Here is a 20944-nt window from a genome sequence, read left to right as displayed (position 1 = left end):
GACTTAGCCAGGTCGCCGCCGCCGCCCGCGCGCCGACTGGACGACCCGCCCCCGCTGCCCTCGCGGCCCCCGCGCCGCTCCACCAGCCTGGGCTCCGCTGGGGCCCGGGCTCTAGGACCGCGAGGGACGCGGGCGGGAGGCGGGAGGCGGGAGGCGGGAGGCGGGAGGCGGGAGGCGGGAGGCGGGAGGCGGGGTCTGGCCGAGCGCGGGGTGGGGCCGCGCCGGAGTTCCCCAGCTCGCGCGCCCCGGGGTCGGAGAGTCGTGCGCGGCGGAGTGGGCGGGGCCTCGCGGCGGGTGGGCGGGGCCGCGCGGGGCGGTCCGGGCGCGCGGCGGGTGGGCGGGGCCTCGCGGGGCGGTCCGGGCGCGCGGCGGGTGGGCGGGGCGCGCCGCTGGGCCGCGCAGCTGCCGGGCAGGCCGGGCTTTAGGGCCTCGGCGGAGCCCGCTCGCCGGCGCGCAGGGCGGGGTGTACTGGCGGGCGGCTTCGCGGGCAGGCGCGGGCCCCGAGGCAGCGGCTGCGCCCTGCGCCGGGGAGGAGCCGGGGGCGGGCGGGCGAGCGGGCGGCAGGCGGGGACTGGGGCCCGAGGCGGGGAGTGCCGGAGCGCCGGCGGCGACGACGGCAGCGGCCGCAGAGCAGGCTCGGTGCGTGGGTCCGCGGCGGCTCGGGGTCCGCCCGCGGGCTGCGGTGCGAGCGGGCGGCCCGGCTCCCCTCCTCCCCCGCCCGCCGCCGCCGCCGCCGCCGCCGCTGTGATTGGGTGGAAGATGGCGTTGGGCGGATGGAAATCCTAATGACAGTCTCCAAATTCGCCTCCATCTGTACCATGGTAGGTGCGGCGGGAGGGCGGCGCGGGCGGCCCGGGACCCCTGCGGGCTGGCGGCGGGGACGCGGCCCTCGTCCCCGCCCCTCGCCCGGGCGGCCCGCGGGGCCTAGCGCGGGGCCGGCGGCGGCTCGGGCCCGGGCGGGGGCGGTTGGACGGCGGCGGGCGCGGGGGCTCGGCTGTTCCCGGGGAGCGGGGAGGCGGCCGGCGAGGCGGCGGCGGCGGTCGGCGGCGGTCGGCGGCGGTCGGCGCCCCCGGCCTCCGCCGCCCGAGTCTCCCCCTCCCCCGCGCCGGGCCGGAGCGGCGAGGCGCACCCCGAGCTGTGGGCCGGCGGGCGGCGGGCGGCGGGCGGCGGGCGGCGCGCGGCGCGGGCCCCGGCTGGGGTCGGAGGGGGGGACGCGGAGCAGCGCCTCCCGGTGCGCGGAGCGGGGCGGCGGCGGGGGCGGCGGGGGCGGCGGCGGCGGCGGGGGCGGGGGCGGGGGTCCGGGCGGGGAGGCAGGGTCTCATTCCCGCCGGGAGAGGACGGAAGTCCAGTGCAGATTTCCTCCGCGCGCGGCTGGCGAGGCCGAGGCTCCCGCCCGCTGCCTGGGGGAAGGGGGTGTGTGTGAAGGTGGAAACTTTAAATAAGTGCTGTTGAATTTTTTCCCCATTTTCTTACGCTCCCTGAGCGGCGAGCTCTCCGCTTTCCTCCGCGTGTCCAGGTGGCAGTCTTGTCTTTGCAAATCCGCGTTGATCTTGGAAACAGCTTAAGCTTCCCCGTCGATTGTTTACTTTAATCCACCAGGCACATCTGCGTGTAGCTGGAAGTGTTTGTCCACGGGGACTGACTGCGAGCGTGGTTGTTTGGGTGTCGTTGGGGCTTTTAAATACACTTCCAGGGAGAAGTGCTAATGCCTGTTGCAGAGTCCCGGATTGATTAAAGCCGAACGTGAGTGCGTTTAGTCTTGGTGTTTTCGTGATTGGGGGTGGGGTGGGGTGGGGTGGGGTGGGGTGGGCGCCCAGAAGGGCCACCGTTTCTCCGCACGATGGGGGACATTGGTTTCATTAGCTCCTTAGGTGCTTGCATCTAGGGGTCATAATTCTGAGCCCTCACAGAGAAAAGTTATTCTTTGCAGTATGGGCCTACAGATGGTTATTAAAATTTCTGAAACCTTTCCTTCTGCTCTTCTGCCCCTTTTTGTGCGCTCCATTGCCTAAGGAGATTCCCCAAGCCCTGTTCGATTTGAGGGTAGTACATTTTATGTGCCTTTCTTTAAGGAGTGGTGGTGAATCAGAGTGGAAGGAAGGATGCTTTAGAAGCAGATTCTATAGTGCACTCTGAGGAACAGTACAAAAAATGGCTGAAGTCAGGTGGGATTAAAATCTACAGTCTTAAAGAAATCACGTTCAAGAGTGAGTCACTGAAGAATCCATTTCCCCAAAAGGATGTTTGTTCTTTCTTGCAATGTACGTTTTAGGAAAGCATTGATATTAAAGGACTATATTAATAAACGATTCCCTGGGATCATTTGGATTAATTATTTTTAGATATGCCAATTACTCTCTTATTCTGTTTCGGAAGGAATGTGATAATTAATTCTTCGAAAGTGATAATGCTTCCAGATTGCTGAGCTATACAGATTGTCTGGTCATAGTTCATTGTCAAAGTCTATTGCTTCAGGAGTGATGTGTTTTACACTTTACTGACCGTTCATTCAAGTATATAAGGTGCATACTTAGCCCTTGCTAATAAGGGCAAGAGACTGGCTGATGCTGGGGAAATAATAGTGATCAAGGCAGTCCCTGCTTTCATGGTGTTGATGATCTCGTGGAGGGACACAAACAGTATTCGGGTAAACATATTAATAAATATAAATGCTCTAATTAGATTAGGAAAACGAGGAAGAGATTTGCCAAGTCAAACGCTGAGTAAGGGATTCTAACCTGAAGAATGTCAGACTTCAAAGCTCCTTCTAGGGCTTCCACTGGAGTGCATTAATTGCATGTGGTGTGTGTATATTGTTGGTGAGTAAGGAAACATCAGTGCCTGGTCCAATAAGATTGTTCCAAAACCAGTGTTAGAATTGGATGTATCTATATTCATATTTGAATAAATTCTGATGCACTCCCAAAATAATGCTGTGTATTTCAAAGTAATCTGTAATCTTATTCTTTAAAGAAGACTGCATCCCATCCTAAGAGTCACAAAATTGACAGTCAAGAAAAGTAAAGGTATTTACCTTTATGCCTTTGTAGATGCTATTTTGGTAGGCTTTGAACACTCCTCCTTCACTTCTTGTCTGGTGAGTGCCTACCTGTCTCTTAAGCTGGTAGCCTTACCTGAATAATCCTACCCCTGTCCATCTCTACCCTCCATCCCCCGCATATGATTTCACACAGTTTTTGTAATCTCAGTAGCATTTATCATACTTGCTGTGTTGTAAATTTTTCTCCTCTTGTCTCCTTATTAGACTGTGAAGGCCTTAAGGGGAAGGACTAGTGCTTATTTCTGCAGTTTGGTGGATCACTAACTTCTGCAAATGCTAGAACAATTTCCCAGAGCCCTTTATTTCGCCTACCCATGTCTGCGGAAGCCTGTTCAGCATGGATGAGGCTGGGAGTGGCAGGGAGGAGGGGCTGGTCCTAAAGAGAATGATTCTGCTTCTCAGAGAATCAGCATCTGTGAAAATATTTAATGATGAATTGGAGTTTTATTCTAGGAAATAGTGAAGTTTACTTTTTCATTTGTCAACATAAGGTATCTGGCAAATTGGCAATACCTTCATTGGATTAAGTAACTGTTAAAAACAAATCTTTTCAGGAACATCTTATTCTAGGTCACTATTGTTCTGCTAACATGTGAAAATCTGTTTTTCTTAACTTAGTGTTCTAGCCTGACCTGAATGATTCTGTTTAGATTTATAGTGATTAAGTTTGCAAAGAAACCTCTAGAAATGTCTCCTTATTTGTCCATGAAATAATATATTTTCAGTATCACACAGTATCTGTTTTGCCTTTGAGGTAGCTTCAGATATCACATAGTAGTTGCCTAATATTAAATAGTGTACTTAATAACTGTGAAACGATGGGAAAAGTGGCTGGATACATATAGAGGGGCCTAGGTTTGGAAATTGCCGTGGGAATTGGAGAGCAGTTTGGGTGGCCTAACTAGAAAGTTGTAATATGGGTCATGGCTGTTACTTGTGAGCAGGTGCTCTTAGCACAGTGGTAGGGGCTGCCTAATGATTGTTGACGCCAACTGGCACCATTACATCCCTTCCTGTTTGGGTTGTAGAAGTCATGGCTGGGAAGAGATTGTTGAGGAAGGGGATTGGATAAAGGAGAAATTGTTCTACTAGGAGTGGTAGATCCTGGGGTGGCCCTGGTCTGGCTGCTTGCCCACTCCCAGTCACAGCAGGGGAAGTAGAGCCATTAGAACATGGCGAGGTCAAGGCCACAAGTCAGCTCTCCGTGGGTCTGGCAGATTTACTTCTTAAAAGCCTATATCTAACACACAGCACCCTATACATAGTAGCTTTTAAACTGCTTACTGGAGGAAAGTCACAGGTGAAGCTGGCTGTTTATCTTTAGTTTTGAGTCTCATTGGGGTCACTCAGTGAGAGTTAAGATGTGTGTAATGTCAGTGTAATTTATCATCACTCCAGAAAAAAAGGAAAGAGAGGAAGAACCCTCAAAGCCTGTGCCCTGTTGATTGCTCCCAGGGGTGGGTGGTGGGTGTGGATATGGGTGTGTGTGCACTCTGGTCTCCTTTCATGCAGCCTGAATATTGTATTTAATAATAAAATGCTTTGTTCCTTCTCAGGAAATAGGATGGATGTAATTCTTTTATTAGTAAAATAGTTAAGTTTTTATTACTATTTTATTAGTAAAATTGTGCTTCTTTGATAGGAACATTCAAAGTGAGTTGTTACTGTTTTACTAATTTTTGCTGTTTTTACCATAAGTGTTAATTTTAGGCAGGAAAACTTCAAAAAGGAGTATTTTTTTTTTTATGTAAATGGTTAAATACTGATAAGGAATGTTTGAGCATGTGTTTGAGGAGGCTTAGTGGAGAGAACATTTAAAGTAAGTGTTATAAAAGTTTTATTTAAGCCCGCTAATCTGATTTTGGCTGAAATACATTTTGGTTATTAAAAATGATACATTTTCATAGGCAATTTGGAAAATATTCTGTAAAAAGCATTTGAAAACTCTTAAGCAAAAAAGAAAATACCTCCTGGAGCACATTTTGTCTTTTTAAAAACTCTTAATTGAGCTTATACCCTAGATAAAATTTTATGTTTCAGTTTTCCCTATGAATGATTATCTTGCTAGTTTTTAAATTTGTACAATTGTAGGATAAGCATGGATAGTTTAATGTTTAAAATGATAATAAGGCAAGATTGTTAACTCAGAGAGAGGTATAGTGATAGGCTACTAGGTTGTTGACAGGTTATTTTATTGATCATTAGAGGATAAAGTCATATAGTTAGTAGAAATGGAATTTTGTAGAAGATAATGGGTTTATTCTAATCTTAGGCACTTATTAGTTTTCACAAAGGTAAGACCATTGGGATTTGAAACTTTTAATATGCTTGAAAAGTATAGTTTGAAGTACCATATGCAAATGTGTGGAATGTCTATAAAGACTGGTTTTATTTTGTATCATGTGGTTTTGCTTACCTTCTATTTCTGACTAATCTTTTTATAATAGATCTCAGAGCAGGTTAATTATTTACCCTACCATGATCCATGTGGCTAGTTCAGTCAGACTTATTCATAACATGTCTTGTTGTCTTATTTGATTCCAGGCTTTTGACTAGGCCCCCAAAGATGGAAAACCTCCATTTTGTTACTTGCGAGTTTCTTTCTTCCTGCCTTTGAAATAAATCATTTTTATTCTAGTTCTCCTGAAACTTTTACTGTCTCAGAAAAGCTGATTTAAGCACTTGTGTACTTAGTAGCATTAATTCTTTTCCAGAAACCTTCATTTTTCCAGATTTAGTCTAACCAAAAATCTAATTTAGATTTTTGTTAGTAACTTAATTCCAGAAACTTAATTTTTAAATTTTTTTTTTAAGATCTTATTTTTATGTATTCATGAGAAGCAGAGAGAGAGTGCGCCAGGGACACAAGCAGAGGGAGAAGCAGGCTCCATGCAGGGAGCCCGATAAGGGACTCAATCCCGGGTTCATGCCCTGGGCCGAAGGCAAGCGCTAAACCACTGAGCCACCCAGGCATCCCAATATTTAATATTTTATTATGTATCTTACAGCATGATACATTAAAAAGAACAGTTGGACCAGAAGATAAATTCTAGTTCACATTTTGACATTTAGCTCTGTATATATATGGGAAAATGTCTTAAAATTTTCTTAGTTGATTTTTCTCATCTGTAAAATAAAGGGATTAGATTAGACAGTTTAATAAATATTTCTTGTGTGTTTGTTTCCTTCAAGATCTAAAACTGAATACTTTGATTCCTAAGAGTGTATCAGTTATTATTGATGTCATCATTATTTTGGAAGCTCTAATCATGTTTTATCTATTAATTTTTTTTCTTCTTCCTTTTTGACCACCCCTCTGCCCCCACCCTGTAGCCCTACAGCTGCCAATCTGTTCTCTGTATCTATGAATTTGATGTTTTTTGTTTTTGTTTTTTTAAGAGTCCATGTATGAGAGATCATACAGTATTTGTCTTTCTCTGTCTGATTTACTTCACATAGCATAATACCCTCTAGGTCCATCCATGGTGTTGTGTATGGCAAGATTGCATTCTTTTTTTCTGGCTGAGTAATATTCTGTTTTATGTACATACCATAATTTCTTTTATCCATTTATCCATTGGTTGATACTTAGGTCGCTTCTGTGTCTTGGCTATTGTAAACACTGCTGCAGTGAACACAGAGGTGCGTATATCTTTTTGAGTTAGTGTTTTCATTGTCTTCAGGTAAATACCCAGAAGTGGAATTGTAGGATCATATAGTAGTTCTGTGTTTAATTTTTTTGATAAAACTTCATATTGTTTACCATAGTGGTACCAATTTACATTTCCACCAATATTGCACAAAGGTTCCCTTTCCATATCCTCACCAATACTTATTTCTTATATTTTTGCTAATACATTCTAACAGGTATGAGGTTGTACCTTATTGTGGTTTTGATTTGTATTTCTTTGAAGATTAATGACGAGCATCTTTTCATATACCTATTGGCTGCGTGTCTTTGGAAAAATGCTTGTTCAGATCTTTCGCCCATTTACAAAATCAGATTTTTTTTTTTTTTTTTTTTTTTTTTTTGGTAGTGAGCTGTATGAATGAGTTCTTTATATCTTGGATATTAGTCCTTTACCAGATAATGATTTGCAGATATTTTCCCCATTTAGTAGGTTGCATCCATTCATGTTTTAGATAATATAAAGAACATGGAATTAGATATAAATATGAATTATGCCTATTTTGCAGTTTAGTTCATGGACAATTACAGTCAGAAGTAATATATTTCTTTAAAAGCATTTAGTGGAGGTTAGTGATACTGCCATTTTATTAATAGGCTAATCTAACTACTTATATTTGAAAATTTTTTCTTTTCTAATACCATTTAAAATAATTTTGAATTGGTGCCCTTTTTTAAGATTCTATTTGTTTCCTTAGGTGTGAGTGTGACCTTGGACAATTTAATTTCTGTGCCATGGTTTCCTCATCTGTAAAATGGGTGTAAAATGATACCTGGTTCATAGTAATCACTCTATAACAGTGGTGGTGGTTCTTTATTACTCCTCTACACTGATTTGCTCCCCTCAGTGTGGAAAGAACTCTTTGGCACTACTGATTAATGTTAGCTCAACAAATATTAGTAAGTAAAACTGAAATTTATTTTATGAAATGCAAATATTGCAGTTCATTTTCATTACAAGAAACAGCCCATTAGTAGTATATGCCTCTGGAAGCACAGATTTATTTTGAAGTGGATTAGATTATGATATAAACCAAGAATGGAGCATTTGTCTTTCTCTTTTAGGTTGTAGAAAGATTTTACTCCTTTTGTTTGGAAATAAAAGTCTAATTTGTGACCCCTCAAACATGTTTTAGAAGTTTAGATAAGTTGGGAATATTACTTTTAAAAGAAAAATCTTGCCTTATTTTTTGTACTAGAAAAAAAATACCTCAACTTTTGTCATCATTGGACAAACTATATTAAAGTCAGCTTCAGGCCTTATTTCCTTTTGTATTTTCCTATTGTTCTTGCCTCAGTCCTTCCCTAGAATAACATCTCTTGTTGGCCTACCATGCAGTTACTCAGTCTTCTTTTAGATCTTGTCTAAAACCTATTCTCTCCTTGTCTCATAGGCTGGAAGAGTGTTATTTAGATATCTATGGTGTTGTAAGAAAAGCGTAAATGCTAGATTTTTTAAAAAAAGATTTACTTATTCATGAGTGACAGCGAGAGAGCGAGAGAGGGGCAGAGACACAGGCAGAGCTGGAGAAGCTGGCTCCATGCAGGAGTCGATCCTGGGACTGGGTCATACCCCGAGCTGAAGGCAGGCACTAAACCGCAGAGCCACCCAGGGATCCCCAGTGCTAGATATTTTGAACAGTAACCTGTGGGTTGCTGGGTTGAAAACTCCCAACCAGAGACACAGTGTTGTTGAAAATACCTAAAACTAAAGTTTGATCATTTAAAATCTTATTCTTGGAATTTGTATTAGAATGAGGTGAGGGAGACAGTTTATAGACCCAATTTGTTTTGGAAGAAAAAGTATTATCTTTGCTTTCACAAAAGTACTCAGTTAAGAAGAATTTTGTGACAGTGTCAAACACAAGATATTTAATATGGTACATAGCATGTGAGGTACTGCAGCTTTTCATAGTCCTGTATGTTCACTGGCTTATGCTTTCCTGTTGCTTCTTTGTAAGACAATTCGCTTTTTCTAAAAATTGTGTAGTGCCTACAGAGTGTATAAGCTTGCCTAGACTCCCCATCTGGAGGAATCCACATGTCTAAGGCTGAATGCCAGTAAAAATTTTATTTCCAACTTAAAACAAGAAGTGGATGTTTATTTCAGTGATAGCTGACAGATGTTCTTATTGAAATGCTTCATAGGTGCAGGAATCATCCATGCATTTCCTACTTGTGAATACTGCTTTAAATTACAGCATCTTTTAGCTGAGTTCTGGTACTTGTTGCCTTTGATTTTATTTTGGTGTTTTAGTGACCTAATAAGTCTTCTGTCTGATAGTGTTTTTCATGGCAGGATGGGGAGGATTTTTTATAAACTATTAGTGACATGCTTTTTTTGATTGCTTTTTTTTTTTTTTTTTGTACAGAGTGCTTTTTTTCCAGTAAGTACTTTTAGGAAGTATTAACGGAGAACTGCATTATATCAGTGTGTATGAGGATACTGAGAATACAAAGATGACAATTATAAGCCCTGGTCTTACAGAGCTTCCCATTTATTTTGTTCTGAATGGGTTCTAGTTGTGCTGAGAAAGTAATCCTTGTGGCCTCTAGGCAGCCAGGAGGTATTTGGATTTGACCAAGTCACATCCAGGTGAGAGCAGTCTTCCCTGTATAGTTTTGTGGACTCTACAGTTACTGTCTAGGTGTGCCCTGATGAAGAAAAGGTTTGGAAGGACAGTAGGCGTACAGAACAACTGAGCTCAAGGAGATGGTTTTTCTATAAGTATTGATACATGTTAAAGAGGAAGTGGTTCTCTTTCTCTGAGAGAGAAGAGGACTTCAGGGAAAAAGCTTCACAGAAGAGGTTTGAACTTTGTGAAATGAAGTCATTTATCATGTAGACAAGAAAGGGTGGGATTCTAGATGCGAGCAAAGGTCTAGAGTCATGGGATAAAGTGCTACTTTTACAATCTGTAGCTAGTTTGGCATGGAAGGAGTCCTGGGAGAAGTAAGGCTGGAGGGGAGGAAGGGACAGAAGTACCAAGAGAGTGTGCCAACTATTGACTCTCATTAAGATATCATTAATATATGTATTTAGCCTGGGCGAATGCAAATTCAGTGGAAAGTTGTGGGGATAATCAAATAGTGGAATTAGTAAAAAATGCCAGTAAAGGACGCCCGGGTTGCTCAGCGGTTTAGCGCCTGCCTTTGGCCCAGGGTGTGATCCTGGAGACCCGGGATCGAGTCCCACGTCGGGCTCCCTGCATGGAGCCTGCTTCTCCCTCTGCCTGTGTCTCTGCCTCTCTCTTTCTGGGTCTCTCATGAATAAATAAATAAAATCTTAAAAAGAAGAATGCCAGTAAATCTAATTACATTGATTGATTAAAGTTGCTTGTGTGTGTGTGTGTTAAGATGACAGTAACAAGATGGGGTAGAGAGAAGGCTGTTCATTGGGTAGTGAAAACTTGATAAAGGTTTGGTCCCCCAAAAGCCTCCATATTAGAAATGTTAAAGTTATATATACATGTTAAAAATGAAGGATATATACGCACCCACAAACCAGCTGAAAATTAAGCTATCACTCAGACTCTCAGGGTAGGAAAGTGGAAAAGCAAGATGCAAAATTTGGAGGAAAAAAAATGATCAACAGAAAACCAAAATAAAGTGGAATAAGCTTTATTACATACACTTAATCCATTTAGATTTATTAATCTATATTCTAATGAAGGGACTACCAAATAGGATAAAAACCAAAGTACTGTTAAACAAGAAACCTGCCTAAAACAAAAAGCATATATACCAATACAATACTGTTGTTATACATAAGAAAACCAATTGTGTAGTTTGATTTTTGAGATACTTCAAAATCATTTCAAAGTTACCTAGTCCTTTTTCTGTTAGCTTCATACTTTCCCATAACTGGTGTCTTGAAGATCCATTAAGGGCTAGGAAAGCTCAAGTATTACCACTTTTTCACAGATAGAGAAATAGGCTTCAGGTCATCCCCACATCCACTGGGGATGAGGTCTAGGTTTCTTGACTCCCAAATCTGTAACAGTATCTACAAGCCAGTATGTTAGAGCTTTCATGGTTGGGACAAAATTATTTTTCCTTCCATTTTAAACAAGAGTTTGGGAAGTCCCTAACTTCCAGGCTTTGTGTGTGTGTGTGTGTGTGTGTGTGTGTGTGTGTGTGTGTGTAGCTTTGAGTCCCACTTCATTAATTATTTGTACTTGGATTTCAACTGTAAAGTGGAATATAATTCCCATTAGGTCACGTGAGAGGATGCATGTGAGATGAGATGATTCATGTGGAAGTCCTTTGTGCTATAAATAGAACCTAAAATCATATGACCATTATTGATAGGACTCCTTGTTCTCCTAAGGAAAGGATGGAAGGCACATTAAGGTGCCATATACACGGAGTTACAACGGGGCTTACAAATTGGCTTTGCCAAAGTGTAGTTATGTTAAAGTTTGAATATTTTTGAGGATCCTAGTGTTAGGAGGCTCAGATGATTAATGAAGCAAAGTTTTAGGTTCTTTTTTTTTTCTTTAAAGATATTTTTAATGGTTCATAGAGTGGCTATCAAGTGGGTTTGGCTCTCCTATTAAATAATACAGTTGTTTGCCAAATTGTGTTGGGATGGAGCAGTTACCTTATGTCAGCGAACGTTCTATAATTACCTTCAAGTAACATTTTAAAATTAATTATTTATTTTAAAGATTTATTTATTCATGAGAGACCCAGAGAGAGAGTCAGAGACATAGGCAGAGGGAGAAGCAGGTTCCTCGCTGGGAGCCCAATGTGGAATTCGATCCCAGGACCCCAGGATCACACCCTGAGCCAAAGGCAGGTGCTAAACTGCTGAGCCACCCAGGTGTCCCCAAGTAACATTTTTTTAAAGGTCTAAAATTATGGAGAGTAAATTTTGGTAATTTCTCCAGTTTTGGTCTACCTGGGTTTTTCAGGGATAATTGACAAGTGAACTTATGTAATTCTTTTATTTTTATTTTTTATTTTATTTTTTTTTAATTTTTATTTATTTATGATAGTCACAGAGAGAGAAAGAGAGAGAGGCAGAGACAAAGGCAGAGGGAGAAGCAGGCTCCATGCACCGGGAGCCCGATGTGGGATTCGATCCCGGGTCTCCAGGATCGTGCCCTGGGCCAAAGGCAGGCGCCAAACCGCTGCGCCACCCAGGGATCCCTTATTTTTATTTTTTTTGAAGATTTTATTTATTCATGAGAGACACAGAGAGAGAGGCAGACGTAGGCAGAGGGAGAAGCAGGCTCCCTGTGGAAAGCCCGATGTAGGAGTGGGACTCAATCCCGGGAACCCGGGATCACACCCTGAGCCAAAGGCAGATGCTCAACCGCTGAGCCACCCAGGCATCCCTGTAATTCTTTTAAATTAGGATCTTATAAAGAGCCCATCTTGGCACAAATAAAGTAAGCAGTAAAGGAAGTACTAGGGGCAAGGAGAGAATAAAATAAAAGCCTTCTGTTCTTTGGAATGGTAAATATGTATGTAACAGGAGATTCTATAGACAGAAACATTATAACCGAAGAAGTTACTATCTTTTTTTCTAGAATGTTCTGCAGTTGTTTTGTTTTTGTTTTGTTTTCGCTGATGTTGGAAAGATTCCCTGGTGTTTAATTTACTTTATGAAGATATTCACATGCAAGCTGATTACAGTGGTACCTTGGGGGTAGCAATTGGTACTTTGAAGTTTGCATGAGGAAAATGTTTTGGAATAGTGGAGAAGAAGGGTGTTCTTATTTCTTCAAAATAAAAAAAAAATATTTAGAAGGTTTCTAACTTCCAGCCTTGAATGATGGTTTGGCTCATCTGGGACCAGGTGAGGAATAGAAATGAAGTATTTCCTCATTCATCATTTGATGGACTTAGGGGAGAACATTAATGATATTCTCAGACTGATGGTTGGTAGGGTTATTTCTTTAAAGGTAAACAAATGGAACAATTTTGAAAGGTCAGAGGCTCAAAACTAGATATAATTGATCAAAAACAAAACCAGAAATGCTGTGCTTTGATTCTGCTAGGCAAATTTATTATTTTTGTTTTCATTATCTGCATATGTATCTTTAAAAGACTGTTCACTTTTTTTTTTAACTAGTTTCTTTAGCTTACTAATTAGTTTCATTTGTTTCTACCACATTTTTAATATTTGAGGAGGTTTACATTTCCTTTACAGAGAATCCATTTCAGCAAAGATCTGACGTGTTCCCATGCCGGGTAAAGCAGATGCCTTGACTTTGTCAACTTTTCAAAGGCAAAAGTTGAATGAAAAAAATCCCCATCCCACCCCCCCACCCAACCCCCCCAGTGAATATCAAGTCTTATCCTAGTAACCACACTTGGGTATTGGCAACATTGTGGTCTTGTTTGAAGACCACTGGATTGCCCTTTTAAACTAACAAGTAGGGACGCCTGGGTGGCTCAGCAGTTGAATGTCTGCCTTTCGCTCAGGGCGTGATCCCAGAGTCCCAGGATCAGGTCCCACATCGGGCTCCCTGCATGGAGCCTGCTTCTCCCTCTGCCTATGTCTCTGCCTCTCTCTGTGTGTCTCTCATGAATAAATAAATAAAATATTAAAAAAAATAAATTAACAAGTAAAATCTCACCTGTTCTCTATAATTTTATTATTTTTGTCCCTTGAAGACCACATGGCCAACTTTGCTGAGGTCAGTGGCTCTCCGGGCACCCTGTGGCCCTGCTGTGCCAGCCTGCTTCCTTTAATTCTCCCCTGTCTCTCTCACTTCTGCAACTAGCCCATTTCAGCCCTGACAACGTGGCTTTGTTGTGATGTTCTTGCCGTTTTCTGTTAGTGATGACTTAGATCACCTTAGACTTTGGGAAGTTGAATGTGATTTGTAATTTTCAGCCTTCCCAAGGAACTTTGATATAGATTTCTAACACTTATTGAGTGGCCACTTTGTGGTAATGTTGCTAGGTACCTCACCAATTGAGATCTTATACATAAAGGTGAAAAAAGGGTTTGGATTTAGGCAAACTTATAGATGAGAAACCTAGATTGGATTATTCAAGAAAGGATATTTAGGTACGTTTTTTGTTTGACAACAAAGTTAACAGGCTCCCTCTCTATTTATTTATTTAAGATTTTATTTATTCATAGACACACACACACACACACACACACACAGAGGCAGAGACACAGGCAGAGGGAGAAGCGGGCTCCATGCAGGGAGCCCGACATGGGACTTGATCCCGAGTCTCCAGGATCACACCCCAGGCTGCAGGCGGTGCTAAACCGCTGTGCCACTGGGGCTGCCCAACAAGGCTCTCTTTATTTATTTATTTATTTTTATTTACTTATGATAGTCACAGAGAGAGAGAGAGAGAGGCAGAGACACAGGCAGAGGGAGAAGCAGGCTCCATGCACCGGGAGCCTGACGTGGGATTCGATCCCGGGTCTCCAGGATCGCGCCCTGGGCCAAAGGCAGGCGCCAAACTGCTGCGCCACCCAGGGATCCCAAGGCTCTCTTTAAATGTTGCTTGGTACTGTAACAGGGCAAAGGCTGGACTGGGTAGGTCCCAGTTGAGAAGTGAAATTTAATGATAGAACATTTGTAAAACCTCCAGGATTATATGCTGGTAGACATGGAGCGGTTGGTAAATGTTGCCTTATTTCCCTTCTGTTATTTTTGCAAACAAACTATATTTAATACTGACTCTGAAATATGACGATGAGGTCACTGTTAGAAATGGAGTGGTAAATATGCCTTGTAGCTTAGTAACTAATGCATTCTTTTGAACTATCAAAATAAGGAATTTAAAAGTTAAATAAATCAGGTTTAACTGTGTGTATTGTTAAATAATATACATCTGATTACCTTGGAAACAATAGTTTAATTTTATGTTTCTAAAACGTTAAAAAAATGTATCATTCACTATTTTAAAAAGAAACTGTGTGAAATAAAAGAAAAAAAAATTCATCTCCTGCAAAGAGGAGAGAAGCAGTCCTTCCCAAAAGTTAATTGCTTGTTAAGAGTCTGTGTGTTTGTGTAGTTAGATGTTACCTATGCATGTACAAACGTGTGTATGTGTGCCACCCCCCCCCCCACAAAATCTGTGGGTTGATTTGTAGCTTGCTCTCTTTACTTAATGTATCATGGCTATTTTTCTTTGTCATTTGGTTGCTTCCTTCTAGGTCAAAACTGTGCTCATTTTATTCTCCATTATTTTCAGTGTCCATCATATTAGAAAGGTTTGGTTATGCAGTGCTGTTGCACATGTTCATTTTCTTGAACCTCAATTATATTAGTTTCTTAGAGCTGCCCATACAAAGCGCCAAAACCTGTGTGGCTTAAAATAACAAAAGTGTATTGTCCCACAGTTCTGGAGGCCAAAGTCTAAAATCAAGAGTCAGCAGGGTTGGTTCTTTTGGAGGGCTGTCAAGAAAGTCCTCTCTGCCTTTCATGAAGCTTCTGGTGTTTGCTGGTAGTCTTTGGTATGTAGACGCATCCCTCCAATCTCTGCCTTCATCTTCACTTGGCACTGTACCTGGTGTCTCTGTCTCTTCTGTCACTGTCCTCTGCACGTGTCTGTTTCTTTGTCCAGGCTTCCCCTTTAAAAAAAAATTTATTTGTTCAGGAGACAGAGTGAGAGAGAGGCGCAAAGACACAGGCAGAGGGAGAAGCAGGCTCCATGCAGGGAGCCTGACGTGGGACTCCATCCCAGGACTCCACAAAATCAGGCCCTGGGCTGAAGGCAGTGCTAAACTGCTGAGCCACCCGGGCTGCCCCAGGCTTCCCCTTTACATAAAGACACCAGCCATTGGATTAGGTCCCATTCTAATGACCTCTAATTTGGTGACCTCTGTAAAGACCCCTCTATTCAGATAAGGTCGCATTCTCAGGTCCTGGGGGTTAGTACTTCAGGTGCCTTAATGGGGGGTCGCATTCACCCTATAAGAGCAGTGGAGCAGTCAGGCCCATTTCTGCAGTTGGCCTCTGTGAATGGTCATGAAGTTGGGGTGTGTCATAGACACCCAGGATGCAGAGCTCTTGAACTCTTTACCAGTCTTTGTCCTCAAAGGACTTGCAGTTGGTTGGGAAGACTGGACTCACACGTGGCAATATAAGTGGTGATACAGACTTCAGATTTGTTGTTTGAATGGAAGACAGGCTGGTGTTTGAAGCAAATGAAACCTGGACCGGCTCAGGGCTTTGGGGAGTGGTGGAGGGGAGCTTGCTGGGATTCGAAAGGTAATAGGAATGGCGATGAGGGTGGGACAAGGGCTTTGGATAGAAGGTAAGAATGTATGAGTGAATGAAACAGCTAACAAGAGTTTGGGGATTAGAAATGCATAAGTAGTTTAATACTTTAGTAATTTTTGTCCTCAGATTTGTTAAATTGATTCTGTTTATTGGTTTAGGCAAAAGCCTTCTGTGAAGATTGATAGTTTAACAAAAGCTGTGTGTATGTGGTTAATAATCACATTTGTAGCCTACGGTACTCATTTTTGCTAAAGTGAGTTAAGGACAAGTTCTTTTGATCCAGTGGGTAAAGGATTAGAGTGGAAGACATCATAAATAGAACACTCACTCCTTTCCTCCCTGAAAGTGGTGACAGAGAAAGAAAAGTCTAAAAACCTTTGGTCCTTTTCAACTAAAGGCACTCTGCCTGCTTTTTTAGCTTCTTATATGTAAAACTAAAGTAAAAAAGGGACCAGAGGAAGTGGTTTCATAGAAATATTGTCTTAAAGTGACAGACCTGGTTATTGTGGGTCAGTCATTAGTAAAAGTATGCAGAATATACTTTCATGGCAGATACCTGCTGTGAAGAGGCCTCACCATGATCATTTTTTAAAATAATTTTTTAAACCAAGATTATTATTTTCATTTTTAGACCCCTTTATTATTACCCTCTTTTTTTCTGAACAGCAACTATAAATCTGTGAACTGGCCCAATAGGTAATAATATTCTGTTTCACAAATGAGGGTATGGATGACTAGCTTACTTCAGACTGTGGTTTGGGAAGGATTCTGTCTGGGATCTCTCCAAATTCCATCTAGTGCTTTTGCCACCAGACCGTACTGCTAGTAATTTAAGTGTGTAGTTCCCCTCTTTCTCAATACAACCACAGTATGATTTACTGTCCAGCCCCCCATCTCCCAATTTCTTAATACCCTCAATCCAGTTGTTGAAACTGCCTGATTATCTCAAATGGTTTTACATAGCTGCATCCATACATTGCATTTGGATGTTCTCTCTCTTAAGTTTGGATCTTTCATCTCTTTTATAAATAAGTTTATCTGTTGAAGAAATTCGATTGTCCCATAGCTTTTCTCATACTCTGCATTTTGCTGATTGTATCCTTTTAGTGGTGTTTAGAATATCCCTCTGTCATGTGCATTTCTGTAAACTGGTAGATCTAGAGACTTGATCCAGAATCCTCTATGTCACTGGAATAGAGGAATTACATCGTGGTGGTCCTATTTTCTTTCTCCCTTTTTTGTGGCATTATTTTTGCACATATTACATCTGTTAATGTTAGAAACTCATCAGTACGTGGTTATAATTCATATCTTACCATTTTTTCCTAAGCCCATTGCCTATTATAGCTTTGCTTCTACCCAGCTCTCCTGTTGTTATTGATACATATATTACTGGTATATTACATTTATGTATATATATTATAGTCCCAGCAATACTTTATATACATGTTATTTTGTATAATTGCTTTTTAAATCAGTTAAAAGAGGAAAGGAAGAAAACAATGTGTTTATAGTGGTCTTTGTAGTGAAACAGTTACCATTACAGGTCCTTTTTCATTCCCTCCTGTGGGCTTGAAATACTCTTTTAGGTCACTTACTTTCAGCCTGAATAACCTCCTTTAGTATTTCTTGTAAGATGTGGCTGCTAGCAAAAAATTGTCAAGTTTTCTCCCTCCCTTGCTCTGGTGAGAAAGTTTTTATTTCATAGTTTGCGAGATTTAATATTCCTGGTTGATAGTTTTTTTTTCTTTGAGCACTTTAAATATGTTATCCCATTGCCTTCTCCTTGCCATTGTTTCTGCTGAGAAGTCAGCTGTTAATCCTATTGGCATTCCATTGTAAGTGAGGACTCCTTTTTCTCTTGCTGCTCTCAAGATTTTCTCCTTTGACTCTCTGCTTCTGTTTGTGGGTTTCTTTGTGTTTATGACCTATACATCTTAAATTGTGGTTTATGTTAAATGTCTCTGCCTTTTATTTTATTTATTTTATTTTTTTAAAGATGTTATTTATCTATTCATGAGACACACACACACACAGAGGCAGAGACACAGGCAGAGGTAGAAGCAGGCTCCATGCAGGGAGCCTGACATGGGACTCAATCTCAGGTCTCCAGGATTAGGCCCTGGGCTGAAGGTGGCACTAAACCACTGAGCCACCAGGGCTACCCTGTCTCTACCTTTTAATTGGCAGTATTGCTTTTTTTTTTTTTTTTTGACATCTCAGTTATGGTATATCAACTTTGTAACTCAGAATGATTAGATTAATTCAGAATTGTTTTGTCTCAGCTGCGAGTATATTATTATAGTTAAATATTACAAACGTTCTCACAGAAGGCATTTATAAGAAAATTCAGTGGAAACTAAAATGAAATAATGTGAATTATTATTAATTATTATTATGAGTAGTTACATATAGTCATGCTTGTAGGTTAGTTTCACTGTATCCTGCAAATAAATTTGTTTCATGCTAGCTCTTTAAAAAGGCAGTGGGTACGAGGGTGTCTAGCTGCATGGAATTTATAAGATGGGGTATTAGTGTTGTAGGGCTTTGTGACAAGTACCACAGACAGTGCTTAGAACAAGGAAAATGTATTGTTTTATAGTTTTGGGGGCCAGAAGTGGATCAGGGTGTCAGCAGGGTTATTCCCCCTCTGAAGGTGCTAGAGAAGCATCTGTTACAGGTCTCTCTCCTAGCTTCTGACAGCTTCAGGTGTTCCTTAGATGGTTCTCTTCACTGTGTCTCTTCAAATTGTTTTCCCTCTATGCGTGTCTATGTCCAAATTTCCCCCTTTTGAAAGGACACCAGTCAAACTGGATTAGAGCTTACCTTAATAACCTCATTTTAACTTGATTACTTCTATAAAAACTCTCTAAATTAGGTCACAGCCTGAGCTATCGGCCTTGTTGGGGAACACAGTTCCACCCATAACAGATGGGCTGAAGGGGTATTGCCATTTGAAGTCCTTTCAGAAACCAGGTAGGGACTGAAAGAACTGTACTTTTTGAAGGGGAATAGCATTGCTTAGTTTAGGTATCCTTTAAACTGAATCGTTTAAGTGCCTCTAACTTTACTTATTTTTGGAACTCTACAGTGGTGGAACACTTACCTGTTTTTGCATTAATCCCATTAGGGCTGACATCTTCTGGAAGTGGTTGACCAGTTGCTTGATTTCCCCCTCCCCTTTGTAATGGGGGAGGGATTTCCCCCTCTCCTTTGTAACTGTTCAGTCCCCTACTTTCCATCCCTGAGCCTTTCATAGCTATGCAATAGCTTCATTAATTACATGGGTACTTAGTAAATTCTGTTGTTTTACTTATTACAAAAAGAATATATGTTTGTGATGAACAGGAATGTATAAAGAAGACACTAAAAGTACCTATAACCCTTTTAGGTACTAACCCAATTAGTTACCCAATTCTGGTAATTAATAATGTGTTTTTGTATGTTCTCCTGGTCTTTTCCATACATAGCAAATATGATTTTTTTAAAAAAAATTTTTATGATTGCATAGCCTTTTAATTGGGCTATGGATAATTGGATTAATTATTAATGCTAGTGTTCTCAAATTAGACATTTTAAAATTTATTGCTTCTGTCTTTTCCTCTGTAACCTCTTGGAGCCCAGGATATATACTTATTTTCATTGTTTCTCATTTTCTCTACTGACCACAACAATTTGGTTTTATAAAGTTTTAGAGTTAAAAGGGACCTTAGGACAACTGGGCGTTTATGTTGAGAGGTACTACAGGAGAACTAAATTTGGGATCATTATATTCACAGTGATGACCAGATTCTAAATGAACTCCTTCAACATGGTAATTTAGATTGAAGCTATGTGTGAGCTAGTTTACATTACTATTAATTTGCCCTTCCTTCTGAAAAGCTACCAAACCGGAATAACAAACACTGGGGAAAAAGCAGGAAGTCTTGAACTAATAGATTGGTTTCCAAAGTCAGTTGATTGGAGCTGATTATTCATTTTCTCATAGAAACAATGTTTCAATTCAGCTCCTTAGCCAGATGGACAAGGTGTGTGTGAGTACCAGTTATTCCTGGAGTTCACAACATTATGGCCTAGAGTTCATTCATAGGGGCTAGCTAGCTACTGTTTCACACAGAAAAGTATGGCTCAGAGTTTCGTGTCTTTTGCTGCCTGTGATTCTGCAAGAAGGATACTCATGGAAAACACCTTTCACTTTTATAGTTATTTGAAGAGAACCTGATAATTGGGAAGGAAGGGAAGTAGATATAATGAATGAGCTCTCTGCATTTGACACAGACTTGTGTTCAGGCTTCCCCTCTCCCATTGGTTAGTTACAGCCATGGGCACCTGACCTTAAACTCCTGAGTTCGTCTAGAAATGGGTAAAAAATAATATGTGTGACAATTAGTTACCTTACTGGAAGCTTGACATTATTATTCTAAGACTTCTATGCATATTGGCTCATTCAGTCCCCACAGCAAGTTTGAGGTTGGTGCATGGCTTTTATGGATAAGAAAATTGAGGCACAAAATAGCTTAAGGAATTGCCCTGATGTAATTGAGCCGGTGGAGCTGGGAATCCTATCCCCGAAGTCTGGATCCAGGGTCTTTGTTTGTAATGATCATATTCAACTGCTTGTCCCACAACTCTGCTATTGGGAGGAGTAAATAAGATCGTGTATGTTAGGTGTCCAGTAAGTGTTAGTTCGCCTCAACCCTTGAGATATGTGCTAGGAACCCTGCATTTTCATGGCAGTTCTGCTTATAATTGCAAATTATGAATTCCCTATATTAGCAAAAGGAAGTTTTAATAATGTACCTCTCTTGACTTGTCTACACATCATCCTCTTACTGCAGGTGAAAATCCCCAGTCACAGTTGAGGGCAGTTTCAGGGTGAGGGGAAAGGGAAAGGGAAAACACTGGGGAAAGTCCTGTCAGCACAGTAGTGGTGTGACTTGATGTCAGGGCTAATCAGTGACTTGGAGTCCTTGAACAGCAGAGCACCTC

General features: G+C 41.7%; 1 protein-coding gene across 3 annotated transcripts in view; it reads left to right on the top strand.

The window, feature by feature from the left end:
- The first annotated feature begins 444 nt into the window (after positions 1-444).
- The window catches only part of USP12 (ubiquitin specific peptidase 12), a 108862-nt gene continuing 88362 nt past the window's right edge, over positions 445-20944 (top strand). For 2 of the 3 annotated variants that reach the window (XR_008663394.1, XM_055317485.1), the window contains exon 1: positions 549-821. Coding sequence is in view for 2 of the 3 variants with exons in the window: in XM_055317485.1 (XP_055173460.1) it covers positions 774-821 (48 nt within the window). In the remaining variant the exon portion in view is untranslated. Of the gene's footprint in view, positions 822-20944 lie in introns of all 3 variants that reach the window. The other variant, XM_055317486.1, reaches the window with a different exon arrangement.

This window comes from Nyctereutes procyonoides, unplaced genomic scaffold (genome assembly GCF_905146905.1).
Source record: "Nyctereutes procyonoides isolate TBG_1078 unplaced genomic scaffold, NYPRO_anot_genome, whole genome shotgun sequence".
NCBI lineage: Eukaryota > Metazoa > Chordata > Mammalia > Carnivora > Canidae > Nyctereutes > Nyctereutes procyonoides.
The sequence above is the reverse complement of the archived record's forward strand: the minus strand, read 5'-3'. Positions and strand labels throughout refer to the sequence as shown.